General features: G+C 44.5%; 1 protein-coding gene across 1 annotated transcript; it reads left to right on the forward strand.

The window, feature by feature from the left end:
• The first annotated feature begins 356 nt into the window (after positions 1-356).
• Positions 357-15,656, forward strand: VEZF1 (vascular endothelial zinc finger 1). Its single transcript, XM_084273183.1, has 7 exons — positions 357-473; positions 6,099-6,796; positions 7,525-7,588; positions 8,562-8,745; positions 10,233-10,442; positions 12,756-12,800; positions 13,151-15,656. Exons 1-7 carry the CDS (start codon positions 441-443, stop codon positions 13,576-13,578), a joined length of 1,662 nt encoding a protein of 553 aa, XP_084129309.1. The 5' UTR covers positions 357-440; the 3' UTR covers positions 13,579-15,656.
• Positions 15,657-16,227: the final 571 nt, after the last annotated feature.

The following is a 16,227-nucleotide window of genomic DNA, read 5'->3' on the forward strand; positions in this document are numbered from 1 at the left end:
CCTCGCCTGGCTCCTCCATCTTCTCTCGCCACAGCTCGCCTCGGCTTCCCCAGCCTGGGACCGGCCCATTGCCAGCCCCGCGGGGGGGGCGGCCGGCCCGCCGCGCCGCCCCGGCCCCGCCGCCCGCTCGGCCGCCCCACCGCGCCGCCCCGGGCCCGCCGCCCGCCCCGAAGCGAAGGGAGCGGCGGGGGCGGCGCCGCGACGGTCCGGGCCCGCGCCGCCCTGCCGGGCCGCCGCGCCGCCGCCTCCCCCCTCTGGGCCGCAGTGGTGCAGCCCGGAGGTTAGCGGAAGCGGCCGCTCGGCGCTGCCATGTTGAGCCGCCGCCGCCGCCGCCGCTTTGTTGTCGGCTCCATGTAGCTGGGGCCCGGGGGAGGGAGGGGGGGACCGCGCCGCCGGAGCCGCCGCCGCCGCCGCCCGCCGAGGGCCGGGACGCCCCCGCCATGGAGGCCAACTGGACCGCGTTCCTCTTTCAGGTGAGGCCCCGCGGCGGCCGGCGCTGCCCGCGCCCCCCCTCCCCTCAGCGGCCGCGGGCGGGCGGCCGCCCGCCGGGCTCCCCGCTAGGCCGGGGCTGTCAGTCAGCGCCGCCGCCCGGCCTCCCGCCCGCCTCCCCCCGGCCCGGCCCGCGGCGGCGGGGCCCGGCCCGGCTCGGCCCGCCTGGGGCAGCGGCTGACCCGGCCCCGCGCCGCCGGCAGCGCTTTTCCCTCCTTTCCCTCCTGCACTTTCTCCCCGCCCGCCTCCCCCGAGCCGATCGCGCACGGCGCTCCGCCGCCGCCGCCCCGGGATGTTTTTTCCCTTTATTTTTATTATTTTTTATAAAATTTTTTTAAAAAAGAGGCCACTGCTTATATTTTAATCTTTTTTTAAAAAATATTATTAATTTTCCCCCTTTCCCCACAGAACCCCGAAATCGCTTCTTTTTAATGGTTTGTTTTTGTTTTTCCTCTTCCACCCCCCCCCACCTCCCTCCTTCCCCCCCCCACACCAATCCCCTCGCCAAAAAGAAAAACAAACCAACAAAAAACCCACCCCAACCTTCCACCGGGCTCTTAACAAAACCCCGATGGAACAAACACCGTGTCTGGGAGAATAAATTAATCCCTCTTTAAACAGCCTGACTCAGGGGCCGGGTGACGAGGGAGCTTGTTTTCTTTTAAAATAGGACGCGAGCGGGATGGATTTCTGTAAAAAAACCTGGCGAAATGCTAACGGTAACGGGGAGGAATAGGGACCGTAGAGCGTGCAACCAACCCCTCCCTTTGCCAACTGAGTCACAATTTTTTCCCCCCCTTTCTGCCTGCGAAAGGCTGACTTAAAAAGACCGCTGTTTATGTAATTCCGAAGAAAATCCAGTGTACAGGGCAAAAAAAAAATTAATTAATTAATTTTTTAAAAAAAAATCCTCCCCTGGCTTTTGTGAGCTGAGCCCTTTCACGCTGGATTGTTTTCTCATGCCTCCTGCTCTTTTTGAGCTTGAAAGCATTAAATGTGTAATTGCAGCAGCAAAATTTCAAAAAAAAAAAGAAAAAAAAAAAAGGGGGGCAAAAAGCCCCCCCCCAACATCACCTTTCTCAAGGTAAAATAATCCTCTGTGCACGTTCCCGGCGGCGGTCACTCGCTTACTCACTGTCCTCCTCGGAATTAAACCCGAACCCAACCCGTGACACGAGTTTGAAAACCTGAGTTGAATGAATAAATCCGCCAAAGAGGCAGCACCATTCCTTTAGAGAGGAAAAATTATTCCCTTGCAAGTACCGAGGGATGAGTCACTCACTCGGGTGCTCTCTGCCTCCAAAAACATGCCCGGAATGTACCGGAGAGCCGGTACCGGGAGTTGGGCGCTGGGTTTTCTGCCTTTTTCGTGATGAATGTGGGTGATGCCATGGAGTTTGGTTGAGGTCTTGTGAATTATTTCTCACTCTAGTGGGCAGTTGTGATTCGCACATAGGAAACTTCACGCTAAGAAGTTAATCTCCTTAGTTTAGGGCCATCTCCCTCCGAGTTGGGGCTGGTTTATCGCCTTTCTCCCTCCCGGGCTCACAGCTGAGCATTTTCGAGGGGGAATTACTCGTAGGCCAGCAGCAGGGTGTTGCAGCAGCCCCTGTACCAAACACCAAGCAGTACTTTGAAGTACGTGCCCAGCTTCTTGCTGCTCATCTTTCTTTTTGCGATGGGCACTGTATTTTGAAGCAGCGGTGTCACGCTTTGATTTAAGGAGTAGGCTTTGCTGCTTTTAATTAAGGATTCAGCAGTTTGCTTTCCTAACGTACTTAGTTACGTGCGACTTGGAAGCATCTTCCTAAATCTGTGACGTGGAAATTTTCCTCATGATTTTTATTTTTTTAAAATTTTTTTTGGTTTTTGTTTTTGCCCCAAATAATAAAGCATAAAGACCTCATAATAAATGCTGAATATTGTTTCTTGAGTCATTTTGTTAAAACCACCGATTTTGGGTGCGAGCATCTTAATGCACCCAGCAGAAAGCACTGTGAAGATAATCCTGATGTGACTTTATTTTATTTTTGTTTTTTTTCTTCTTCCCATTCTCACCAGCAGCGTGCCAGCTGAGATCCAACAGCTTAGTTAAAGCTAGTCACAAAAAGTGGATTTAAAAACCCCTCCTGCCCGTGTCTCCCCCCCGCCTCCCCATTGCTCCTCCCCAATATCAGTTAAATAACAAATGCGAGTGACTGAATATACACACACATTTTTTGGGAGGGGGGGTGTGTTACCAAGTGTGTGCTTCAGCTGTGACAGGGTTTTGGAGGGAGAGTTCAATACGTGGTGTGTAAAGTTGTAATTTCTAGCAGAATGTTTTTAGAGGAGGTTTCCATGTCTGAATTCCAGCCTCGCTAGCGATGGGATATGTGACTGTACGTTGCTCTGTCCAAATAAAGTTGTTTGATTGTGTTTAGGTGGCATTTTGATGAATTGTACCTCTTGAGAGAAACAGTTGCTGCTACTGAATAAGCAGCTCTTGTTTGGATCTTCTTAGTCCCTGAAATGAATATTTTGGAAAAACGCTTTTAGTATCAGCTCAGAAAGTGAAAGTTGTGTCTGTTAATGTGAGGAGGAATCATCCATCAGAGCATTTGAGATATGACTCATGCTAATTTGTTGCTCTCACATTAAGGCTGGAGCACAGAAATATTTTAGCCTCTGGCATTGGAAGTTCACGATGCCACATCCTACCACTCCGGGTCATGAATTACAGGAGTTTTGGTTTACTGCCCCCCTAGGAAAGAGAAAAAACTAGCGATAGGAGATGGGTGTTTTGCAGGAGAGCCTGTCCCAGGCGATCAAAATATTGCAAAAATGTTGACTTGACATTAATGCTAGGTCAAGTAAAACCCTGGTCTGTGCCCGAATACAACTGACTCGCGAGAGGCATGCAGCAGGTGCTGCCTTCTCTTCCCCAACAGCGAGCTTAAAAAAATATTAAATAAATAAAAAAAAATGCTGCCTGATCTTTTTTAAAAAGGCTTTAATGCAGGCAGCCCTTGGAAACTGAGGAATACCGCTTGTTGCAAAGAGGGGTTGTTAGAAAGACAGCGCTGCTAATAACGCTGGCTATCTGGGAACCAAGATAAGCAGACTTACATAAGCAGCCGCTTCATAGCCTGTAGCCTTATGAATATACATTGTTTTATGTCCACCGTCTCTGTCGGTTCCATAGGAATAAGTGCATCATTACCTTGAAGTGCTGACGATTCTTTTAAGGCTTAAAAATATCCATAAACTGCATAAGTTTGAACCTTGTCCAAAGGATTTGGGCTCTCTATTATCCGATCTGCTAGCTCTGCCTTTGAAACTGTATCTCTGGAGCTATCCTTAGGTGCTCTTAAGTGTCTTCTGATGCAGTTTAACAACATTGTTCAATGCTGGTTTGAAGTTGGCTGTAAAACATTGCAGAATTTTTTTTTTTTTTTTTTTTAAATTAAAATTGTATTTAAGTGTGCAACCTGCTTAATATTGTGCTTTCGATGTGTATTATACATACTCCTTCTTATGCGATGTAGATGTCTCAATGGCTTTTTAAAAACACGGCAAATAAAGGGTTGAAAATCCACAGTTGTCACCGAAGTCAGGCAGAAGTTTAAGGGAGAGGCTGGAGCTTGAGCCCTGCCCTGATTTAGCAATGTAGCGTCCGGGAGAGTTCTGCCTTTGACTCTTCAGCCATCGCCTCTGCAAACCAAGCCCCTTGGGCTGTTGTTTGAGGTGGCTGCTGTAGCCAGGCGTGGTGTGGTGAGGTTCACTGTACCTGTTGCATGCCCAGCTTCCGCACAGAGGGGATGTAAAATGCAGCCTGGCTCCTAACCATTCTTGCAAGTTTTGTCTCCTGTTATCATACCGAATCCAGGCTTTCTCCCGTGAACTGTTTTTCCTGTCAGATAGGCTTGCAGTGTTAGGGAGCACGTATTCATACCCACGTGGGTTAGTGTTTGTATCCACCGGTGGCCTTTATCCAAAGATAAGCAGCATCCCGCTCCTGAAAAAATGAGTGGCTGGAGTGATGCAGGGATTGTGTGGTGGCTGCAGGAGGTGGGAGCAGCCCCCTTGCAGCCAAGGGAGAGTTGCAGCGAGGTGGCTGCAGTCACTGCTGTGATCAGGAGCGGTGAAGCAGCCAGAGCTTGGATGCAACTTAAGGAAAAGTCCCAAAGGGAGCTGCTAGAAGTGCTGGCTTCTTCTCCAAAGGATGCAGTGGAATGGATTCATGTAGGGAGAGTGTTACCCCGAGCACCTTTCATAGTGCTGTCCGTCCTCAGCTGATGTAAAAGCAGATGGGTAGCACTTTATTCAGCTCTCACAGTCTCGAGTCATGTTATTAGTGTGAAGGGAGCCATAGGTAACAAGTTCTGGAAGGCTGCAGTACTGATCCAATGGGAACGTGAGTTTCCCCAAACTTGGTTTCAGACCTGGCATGCTGCATTAATAATGAGACTGATTTAAACGGGCCTGATGAGTCCGAGGCACATCTTGAATACAGATGCGCTTAAACTGGCTTAAGGTGCTAGAGTGATTTATTTTAATGCTCCATTAGGCTGAATTGGTCTGTGTGTTTTCAAAACCACTCTGAATTTGTATCTACTAGGGTTTTGTCCCAGTCCAACTGGGTGAGTTTTAATAACAGTGTTTTCTGCCTTAGAATAAACAACACCCAATACAAGCATGGTGTAGAGCAGCCAGTATCAGCGCGGGCTGCAGCTCTGCTGAGCTGTGCTTGATGTAGCAGGTTTGGGGGGGTGTCCCCCGCTACCCTTTCCCGTTAGCTTCTCCCACTGATTCTGTAGTTCAGAGTCAGTTGGTACCTGCTGTTTCGAAACAGCTTTCGGATCTCCCCCCTCACTCTCCCTGTGCTCCAGCATCTCTAGATGTCTCCCAGCGCTTATCGATTAGCTTCTCTTCCTGTCTCAGCGTAGCTGCTGATGAAGAGAAAAAAGACTGTGTTGCTATCCTTAGTAGTTTCCAGATGCAAAGAGCACAGTGGTCAGTGTTTAAATGCAGCGGGAACCCTGCTAAAATAGGAATGTGGCTTTAGATAGCTCTCGATTTAAGTTGCTTTGGTTTCAGTGCTTACACACTGGTATGAACACGTCGTTTAAATAAGACGCCTTATCGCATCCTGGCTCTCTGTGGCTACAGTTTAATTCTCGACGTGCGCTAAGCTCAGCTTAAAGGTGGGGCGTTCTTTGGCAACTCCCATCGGTACATTTACATACTCCAAAGATAGTCCTAAGGTGGCAACTGATACGATCGTTAGCAAAACAAGTTATCTGTTATGTAAAGATCAAACGCTGCGTTGGTAATAGATCTGACAAGCACCTAGTTGTTCTCCCTAAGAAGTGTTGCCCTCCGGAAACTTAATAATTATTTGATTGTGATGATGTGTGCCTTCCTACACTTCCCACAGAACCTGCACGGCGAACGCGTTCAGCGCCCGAGCGGTTTCTCCTTTCTAAAACCCCAATTATGTAACCTTTCCCAGTTGTTGCTTCGATGGCTTTTGGTCTTGAATGTGCATTCCTGTAGTTTGTAAATGTTCTCACCCTGTCGGAATGAGAACCCATCCATAGAATTTAAGTGTGAATGTTTGGTTTTAGGCACACGAGGCCTCACATCACCAACAGCAGGCAGCACAGAACAGTTTGTTGCCTCTCCTGAGCTCTGCTGTTGAGCCACCAGATCAGAAGCCGATTCTGCCCTTACCAATAACGCAGAAACCTCAGCCTGCACCAGAAACATTAAAGGATGCTATTGTTGGGATTAAAAAGGAAAAACCTAAAACCTCCTTTGTGTGCACTTACTGCAGCAAAGCTTTCAGGGACAGCTACCATTTGAGGCGTCACGAGTCCTGCCACACAGGGATAAAATTAGTGTCACGGCCAAAGAAAACTCCCACCACAATGGTGCCCCTTATCTCGACCATCGCTGGTGACAACAGCCGAAGTTCATTGGTTTCGACTATCGCAGGCATCCTGTCCACAGTCACTACGTCTTCCTCCGCCACCAACCCCAGCAGTAGTGCCGGCGCAACGGCTATGGCAGTGACTCAGACGGTGAAGAAGCCCAGCAAGCCCGTCAAGAAGAACCATGCTTGTGAGATGTGTGGAAAGGCCTTCAGAGATGTCTACCACCTCAACCGGCACAAGCTGTCCCACTCGGATGAAAAACCCTTTGAATGTCCAATTTGCAATCAGCGCTTCAAGAGGAAGGATCGCATGACCTACCACGTGAGGTCTCATGAAGGTGGCATCACGAAACCATACACCTGTGGTGTTTGTGGAAAAGGCTTCTCGAGGTACCATGTAGAAAATCCCAGGCGAGCTCAAGTATTGGCTTTTCATAACCAAGAAGGGTTAAGCTATCGTAGCGAGGGGCTAGGAGAACCAGACATCTTAGATGATTGGTGAGGGGATAAAGAGCCTTGTTTACCTCTAGGGCGTGGGTCTTGATCTGAGCCAGATTGTCAGTGGCCAAAAGCGGTTGCTTTTTTATGAGAATGTTTTGAAATGATTTTGTGACCTCATCCAGGTCCCGTAAGATGTGTCTGTGTCACCGGTGGTGACCATACAGCCCCTTTACCAGCCTTCGCAAAGGTCGATGACCAAATGGGGCATGGCAGGCAAACTGTCTCCTTGTCTTGGAGCAAGGTTGGGGTGTACTGACAGAGCATTGTGGGGGAGCTTGCATTGCTGCTGGCTGTATTTCTGTCTCTGCATGCAACAGAGAAAACTTCAGCCTTTAGAGCTGTTGATCTGTCACCTTCACATGAGGTATGACTGAACTTACTGTTTTCTGGCATGTGAGACGAACGCGGTTTAGTTCTAAACCAGGTTGGGTCTCAGCGTAACTATGTGTTACTGTAGCTGAAGAGCCACTGCCTAGGTAAGGGGATGTATCCATTGGGCAGAGGGATGTGGGCTGCAAGGGGTCACCAGGGCAGTGTTCAGCACCGCTCGCCAAGGTGTCACCACTATGTATTTGTAACAGTATGTATTCTCTTTTCTGTTCCTCTCTTTTTTGCAGGCCTGATCATTTAAGCTGTCACGTTAAACATGTTCACTCAACAGAGAGACCCTTCAAATGCCAAGTAAGGGCTAAAATGATTTATTAAGAGCAATACCTTGTTGTATTGTTAGACTTTCAGGTGAATGATCTCTCCAGAGCTGTATTTGCTCCTGGACTTCCCTTTGAAAAGCAAGTTTAGTCACGTCTGCCTTACATACCAGCAGCAGTGTAGTTCTGACCTAAGCACAGAGACAGTATAAAAGGATGCTGTGGCTGCCTTTTTTAGGGAGATGCTTTCTTGGAGAGCAACGTAGGTGCTCTGTTTTACAATGTGCTTAACTTAGTAGTAAGATTATAACAGCACCCTCAGCTCAGTGCAGATTGCTGGAGTAATGTGTGCCATGTGTTTCTCAATATATCCTTTTAAAATGGATCAGTAGAGTTTATTCTGGACCCGTTATTTTGCTGGAAGGTAAAAGCAAGTTGCTATAAGGCGATATAAATGAGTAGGAGAGAAATAACTTGACTGCCCTTGAACGATTAACTGTTTTGCTCAGAATAGCCATGCTTGTTCCAACCTGTGTTGTAGTGACTCATCGTATTAAATGAAAGTCTTGTGTAAAAAAAATAGCGTTAGAAAAAGATTTCATTTCCTCGTTCTGATTTGCATGGGAACGGAAGTAATTGAGCATTTTAAGATACCAAGTTCAAGTTTGTACAGCAAAACTCTACCAGAAAACAACTTTGCCTGTGCTGGGGCTTTTTTATAAGCTACCCCTTGCTTTGGTAGGTAAGGCAACCTGCTATTTTAAGGAAATACTAGTAGTATAGAGCCTGATTGTTGTCCTTTTTGTCTCAGAAGCCAACCTCTGCTTTCAATCTCAGTTTAGGAGTTTCCTTTTGGTTTCTCTATAAACACAGGTTACAAAAAAGGTTGTCAGTATACTTAGGATGCTGTTTGCATCCAGGAGGTAAAGTAGGCTTACAGTGGGCATGTAATTCATACTGTAATGATGCTGTCTGCACTTCACGTGTAACTGTTGTCCTTCATATAGACGTGCACTGCTGCCTTTGCCACCAAAGACAGACTGCGGACACACATGGTGCGCCATGAAGGAAAGGTATCGTGTAATATCTGTGGTAAACTTCTGAGTGCAGCATATATCACCAGCCACTTAAAGACACACGGGCAGAGCCAAAGTATCAACTGTAATACCTGTAAACAAGGCATCAATAAAAGTAGGTGAACGTTTTAAAAACATTTCTAATAACAATGTGTTTGCAAAGGGAATTGCCTTTGGTTCCATTCAAATGCCATAATGTACCCATCAGTCTGGGCATTCGCACCTATTAAAAATAGATACTTGATAACAGAGTCTTTCTCAGCTCAAGAATTGGTATATGTGGACTTGGTTTGCTGCTAGGCTGTGCTCTTATCCCTCAGGAGTGCCCCACAGTTTGTGAGAATAACCCATCCCCTGAATTGAAAAGAGTTCCCAAGTTTTCTCCTCTTCTGAGTGCGGTTCCTGAACTCTACAGGCCTAAAAGTCCAACAGATAGTTCTGGAGATTTTAGAATATCTGGGAACTGCTAAGATCTGCCAAGTTTCAGGTTTGAAGCCTCATCTAAAGCTCATTAACATCAGGAGAAAGATTTCTGTGCTTTCTCTGAGCTTTAACCCTGGGGCTCAGCGATTGCTCCCTCTGGCAGTAGCAGACAAGAAAAGCATTTAAATCCAGCCCTGGTACGTGTTGGGCTTTAATGGCATCTGACTGGTGGTGTGCAGGAGTTCGAATGACATGTTTGTAGTACTTCTAGTCTTAAACTCTGTGGAAATGTTGAAGTCTGAACCTGGGAGTTCCTAGTAAGCAAACGAAGACTTGACTTTCAAATTTTCCCTATTAAAATGCTTGTCACTTCAGTTACCCACGTGGTTAGTGATATAAAAGGGGTTTTCAGAGGAATCAAGAGGGAGAAGTTAAGGAATGCCTTTGGAAACTTTGTCCTTAAAGCCTTTTAAACACTATTTATTTACAACATCTTTGCAGTTCCTGTTACTCCTGGATACTTTGAAGGTACCGGGAATGTCTAAAATGCCTGATTGTTGAGCTTAATATGAAATTTGGATGTGAAGTATTTTTCAAGGTGTAGGGTTACAGCTCTGGCTTCCCAAGCCAGTTCGGTGGTGCTAAGCCAGTTCACAGGAGGCATTTACAGCAGCAGTTAGAGGTGGGAATGATGAGCTGTAATGTGGCCAGAGAGTAGTAACATGCTGTTCTGTGATGTAAAGGTAACTGAACTTTTAAAGTCATGCTTGGAATAAAAAGTAAAAAGGCTTTTTGTGTGTGTGTGTGTGTGTGTGTGTGTGTGTGCACGTTAACTGGAACTGAGGTTTAGAACAAGTGGACTCAGCAGCTGGAGTTCTGGAGACTCATCATAGTCGTTTGTCACGTTCTTCCCAAAATGTGAAAGAAATAATCAGTATGGAAGTTCATTTTTGGCAGTGAAAGCAGATGTTCCTAAGTTAGATTTTGAGGTTCTTTTAGACCTTAGAAAAGTAGTTTTATAAAGCCCATAATGAATTATATGGTTTTAAACACCTCTGTGTTTTTTGCTCTTGGAATCCTGCGAGATTCCACATGCTCTGTACGGAAGAAGGCTTTGTCATCTCAGCAGCAAACAGTAACTTTTCAAGGTGAATTTGTGTTCTTACTTAATTGGCATAGCATGCATGAGTGAGGAGACCAGCAATCAGAAGCAGCAACAGCAGCAGCAGCAACAACAGCAGCAGCAACAGCAACAACAGCAACAACAACAGCAGCAGCAGCAGCAACAGCAGCAGCAACAGCAGCAGCAGCAGCATGTAACAAGTTGGCCTGGAAAGCAGGTAGAGACCCTGAGATTATGGGAAGAGGCCGTCAAAGCAAGGAAGAAAGGTAAAACAAAACAGTACTTATGGCCTTAGTTTTACAAGATAAATGGGGTTTACAGTTATATAGGGAGTTTCAGATGTCAGAAGAGGAAGCCTTAGGTGAAAATATCATTCTCAGCATTAGAAATAACAGCTAAAAAACTAGCAGGAGGATAACATGGCCGAAATGTCGTTGTTGTGAATGGACTCCTTATTGCTCGCTTCCCTTTGGTCTCTGTGCTTGAATGTGTACGTAGCGCTCGTCAATTACAAAGGGATGTTTGTGTCTGCTCCAAGGCAAGAGCTTGTTTTTAGGCTTGCATGTGGTTTTTAGCTGTGTTTATGCATATTTACCAGTTGTTAACTTGTGTGCATATATATATATAACTGTATATATACACACACACACACAATGCCCTCTGTTGTTGCATTATCATCGATTTGCATGCGGGTGCTTTCTGCATCCCGTTCATATTTTGCTCTCCCAATTATTCCATTCGCTTTATCATTATGCAACTGTCTTTGCATAAAGTTTTCTAGAAAACCCATAGAACTTACTCTTCTATCTCTTTATTGTTTTGTTTGCTATTTTTTTTTTCATTACAAAAATAACAAGTGATTGTGTTTTCCATTGCTAGCTCACGGCTTACCTATCCCTGTGCTGCTGTAGTTGAATAGCTTCCTGTTGTTGGTAGGTGCGTCAGTTTTGCAGATTAGATTGTGTCAGGTTAGTGTGTGAGGAGTATAGTAAACCTTACTGCGAGCTTATTCTTTTCACAAGTTTGATTTCTTATGCTTATTGTGTGACACTGGTGGATTCCATGTCTTAGCAGAAACTCTTCATGACTGCTTGCTGTTTTTCACTACCTCTTTTGAGTAATAAATGTTTTTTACTTACCTTTCTTTTTTTTTTTCTTTTCTCCTAAACTTCCTTTCAGTTTCTTCACACTCTCTTTTCTAGGTCTTGTTTGGGTATTAGCCTGCTAGTTCCTTTTGTGTTGATTGTTATTCCAATTGAATTCTGTGATCAGACAGTGTAGAAACAGCTTATTCATTATAAATATAGTGATAACAGAAACATTAAATACCATTAGGCTGCTAAATGTGTAAAGCAAACGGGTGTCAGATTTAGAAGATCTCAGAGAATTACTTTTGTTTTCTGCTTGCTCCTGCCTGTGTCTTGTTCCCTCTTCCCTCCCTTTCTCACTGAGGTTATTGGATGTGCTTGCGCAGAGACAGTGCTTTTGGGTAGAATGGTGGGTGCGGGAGGTGGGTGGGGAGAAGCCTTGTCAGATTGATGATAACTAGTTTGAGTTAATTGGGGAAGGGGCACGGGGTGGGATGTACCAGTGTCTTACTGTGCTTGGCAGGTGAAGCTAGGTCAGTCAGGGCCATGCCAGTGTGGGACTCTTTCCATGCTGGTTCTCCTATGCTAGTGCCACCTGTTGTGTTGGCTTTACGACACTATATGGGATTTTTTTAGTCTTAATACTATTTATTTTCACCTTTTTTTTTTCTTTTTTTTTTTTTTTTCGCTCTTTCCCTGCCTTTCCACCCCTCCTAGATATGGACTTTGAAGAACCAACAGTAACCCTTGAATGGGGCTAATGTTGCTTTCAAAGTTAACTCTGTCTTGGTACATTTGTATTGCCCGAGTGGCAAGAGTGGACTCTTTGCTCCTGGCTTACCTCCTGAAACGTGGGTGTAGACTGAGCTTGGTGTCCTACCCTACAAATGTGGAATAAGACACAAGTTAGAAGTGCCGTAACGTTGACCTAGAATAGATTTTTGTTGATTTCTCTAGCAGTCATCCCTTCCCTTTACCCGCATCCACCATCCCGCTTCTGTTTTTGGAGCCTCCTAGTATGGGTAGCCGGCAGGTGGTGCTGATGGATTCCTAGTGATCCCTCCGCCGTCCCGGACTACCGGTGCCCTCTCCCCCCACCCCAAACCCCGGTACCCTCTTCCCTCCAGTGCCCAGCCTTGCTAGAGAGCCCACCGGCAGCAGGGTCGGGCACTGGTCTCCTGGGTCTTCCTTGTTCGGCACTTGATTCCTGCTTACTGCAAAACAAAGTTAAAAAAACCCAAGCCCACAAACCCAAAGCATCCCAGAAAACTCAGAAAACAAACCAACCTGGTGTGGAGCTGTAGTTTGTGTGAAAGCTGAGGAGATAATGGGGGTTGAAGGATGTACTGGGTGGCCGTGAAAATTGCTAAGTAGAAGTACTGTGGTCAGTGGAGCAATTAGTAGCAATAATTAAGACTGAAATAAGCAGGTAAATATTGAAACGAGCTTTGCTTATCAGTCCCTAATAATGACTTTTTAAAACCTTCACAGAATGTCAGTTCACCTTTGAGAAGGCTATAGAGTACGTACCATTCGGTATGTACACTCTCTCCTCTATTTCTAATGTTCCTCTTGGGAGGATTTTTTTGATTGTACAATACTGTTTTTATGAACATCAAAACCCTCTTTATAAGACAACCTGGCTTGACTTCTCAGGAAAAAAAATGATTGAATTGAAATCAACTGCATGAGAGTTTGTATTTCTTGTAGGCTATAGAATGTTAACAGTTTTAACTTACTAATAATTCCTAAAGAAAATTATTCCAGAATTTGTACCTGTTCTTGTTTGGTTTTTGTTTTTTGGTTTTGGTTTTGTTTTTTTTTAAATCTTGTCCATGGGTTTTTATGTGTTAAAAACTTTTTGTCTTTTTATGTCTCATTTTTAGAAGCTGCTAACTTGTGCCAAACCTCCACTGCTGCTACTACGCCTGTGACTCTTACTACTCCATTCAATATAACGTCCTCTGTGGCTTCTGGGACTATCACAAACCCAGTCACAGTGGCAGCTGCAATGAGCATGAGAAGTCCAGTAAATGTATCAAGTGCAGTTAATATATCCAGTCCGATGAACCTAGGGCATCCTGTAACTATAACAAGTCCATTATCCATGACATCTCCATTAACGCTCACCACACCAGTCAATTTACCCACCCCAGTAACCGCTCCAGTGAACATAGCGCATCCAGTCACTATAACGTCTCCCATGAACCTCCCCACGCCAATGACGTTAGCTGGTCCCTTAAATATAGCGATGAGACCGGTAGAGAGCATGCCTTTCCTGCCCCAGGCCTTGCCCACATCTCCTCCCTGGTAAAGAACTTCTAAACAGTATTAAAAAGGATTAAAATGGAATCCTTACCAGCAGTTCTTTTTTGGGTTTTGTTTGGTTGGGGTTTTTTTTTTTGTTTGTTTGTTTCTGTTGGGGTTTTTTTTTTTGTTTTGTTTTTTGTTTGTTGGTTTTGGTTTTAGTTAATAATAAATCCAGACTAAGACACTGGGGCAACGTGCACCATCAGAGACCATAGTAGCATCTATCTACCCCCCGTTGATTTGGCTCATGTGGTTCAAACTTGAGTTTCACTGGAGCACTTCATTTAAAGTAAGTTTTACCTTTTAGCTGACTGATGCTGAATTAGAGCAGATACTTATTTGCCAGAGTTTAAATGAATAATAATCAAAAAAAAAAAAAGGTCATTAAAAAAAACCCAGTTTTATGTTTTATCCCCCAAATTATAACTTAGAAAATTATTTTAATCTAAACACTAGCAAAGACCCCTCTGTATCTTTAACAGGGTGGATGGCTAATTTTAACTCGCCGGTCGTTAAGTCCACTGTTTCTGAGCTAGTGTAGAATCTTTGTCTGTGTTGATGTTTTTTTTTCCTTTCTTTTTTTTTTTTTTTCCTTTCTTTATTTTCTTTTTTTAAATGAGTAAATGCATTACAATGTTGTCATTTAAAAAAAAATGCATTTTGGAGAAAATATGCATTTTACCTTTGGGAATATGATAATTTCAGGCAGCATTCCCTATGGGAAAGGTGATACCAGCTCTGATATGCAAAGCATATGATAACTTATCATTCTAACTTCAACATATAATAGGGATTGTGACCTGATATTTGGAGATGTAAATATTACCCAACATATTACCCTAAGGGAATATAGCATTGTAGTCAACATTTTTTTTAAAAAAACTGTTATTGTTTGGTGAGAAACAGCCATGGCTGACAGAAGAGGACTCGAAATGTATGTAAACATGGTCTCTGAACAGTCAGACCCCTATGGGACTCTTACCTAGGAGCAAAAGGAGTGCTTTGAAACTTAAGAAATATTGCTTTAAGCTGGAAGATTCTGGAGGCACTGGGTATGATTTTTATGCCCTCTGCCTCCCAATCAGAGCCTGCTGGTGTTACAGCAGGGGACAGACGTGTTAGTTGTTCACTAGAAGTTTTGTCTTATATTAAATTGTATACAGTTTTTATTCTAACCACTAACTAGGTAGGATGCCCCTCCAGGACAAGCAGAGAGCGTCTTTTAATTTCTCCCCTATTTCTTAATCAAGTGTTGTGCAAATCTGTTCAACTTTGTAAATATTTGCAAACATCATCATTTTTACGTTACTCTTCTATTGTGTTAACACATTTCTATCAGTTTGTGGGAGTTCCGGGGTGATGGTTTGAACTACCCAGCCCAGAACTTCACCACAAATGGTCACACATGTTTAAGCTACATGTGCTTTTTATTTCTTAACCTTATCTGTACATAAAGTAGAAAGCAAAATCTAGGGAAACAGATATACTTTTTAGACTATCATGTCACATATTCACGTTTTTAAAACTTTGTTTAAAAAAAAAAAAGAAAAAACAAACACCCTAAACCCAAGACTCTACATTAAAAAAAAAATAATAATAATAAAAAAAAAAGGAATTAAAATTACAGTTGAGATGTTTTTATCTTAATGAAGCTGAAAGCTACGGAGATTAGCTTGTGTGCATTTTCACAGAGTGCTAGCAGGACCGAACTGCTTCCGTTTGTACCCTGCCGTGTCAGTGCCAGCAGTGACTGCCAGGCTGCTGGCTCAGGGGACAGGTATCTGTATCATGACGTGAAACCGTTCTAGGGGCTTGGACTACATAGTAAAACAAAAACAGAAAAAAAAAAATTTAAAAAAAATAGAGCTTAGTGTAAAATAATTTTATAAATGATCTTTTGTACTTTAGGACATCAAATTGTACAACTTTTGTATATATAAAAGCTTAGGAACTTTCTGTTTAGCAGAAAGGAAACACATTCCTACACTTTTAATGTATATGTTTGTTATAATGTCCATGTAAACATATGCCCTATGTTTGTGCCTTTTAATTAGTTTGTCTCAATAAACAAAAATGTAGAGAAGAATATGTAGCTATGACTTTGTTACCACTGTTCTTACTCCAGATGTGTAGAGGTCTTCATTTTTGCACTGTGTAGAGCATTGCGTGCAGACAGCTAGCTGCATGACTGCGGCCGAGGCGGCCGACACCAGGCATGTGAGGCGAATGCAGCCCAGCAAACCCCCTTCCTCCTGTAGCACAGAGCAGCCCGCGCCGGTTGGGATGTGTAGTGTCCGAGCCATCTCTGTTCCCCGTGGCAATGATACCACCTTGCAGCAGTTTGACACCGTAGGTGTAGCGTTCTGCACCTGGGTAAATGGCAGAGATGACCCTTAGGTGAAGTTTGGGTATCCCCGAGCTTTAAAACCTCCCCAGAAGCATTAAAGCCAGTATGAAAATGTGTACTAGAAGTGGTTATCTATGAATGACTTACAATAAACAGGTGTGAGACTTAATTGTATCTTGTCAATTACTGTAGTATTGACAGCGGGTCCTCCGTACAGCTAGCGTGCCCCGATGATGCTCTTTTTACCCCAGCAGAGTAGCGGTAGAATAAACACATTAAAACACCGGCAAGGAAATTTTTCAACGT

Source organism: Gallinula chloropus (assembly GCF_964237585.1).
Source record: "Gallinula chloropus genome assembly, chromosome: 19".
Lineage (NCBI taxonomy): Eukaryota > Metazoa > Chordata > Aves > Gruiformes > Rallidae > Gallinula > Gallinula chloropus.

Excerpts from the sequence above, each read along its gene's own strand:
- VEZF1 (XM_084273183.1), top strand. The coding sequence starts at position 441 with ATGGAGGCCAACTGGACCGCGTTCCTCTTTCAG. Across the intron at positions 10,443-12,755 it reads CGTCAAAGCAAGGAAGAAAG|AATGTCAGTTCACCTTTGAG; the intron begins GTAAAACAAAAC and ends AAACCTTCACAG. Across the intron at positions 12,801-13,150 it reads TATAGAGTACGTACCATTCG|AAGCTGCTAACTTGTGCCAA; the intron begins GTATGTACACTC and ends TCTCATTTTTAG.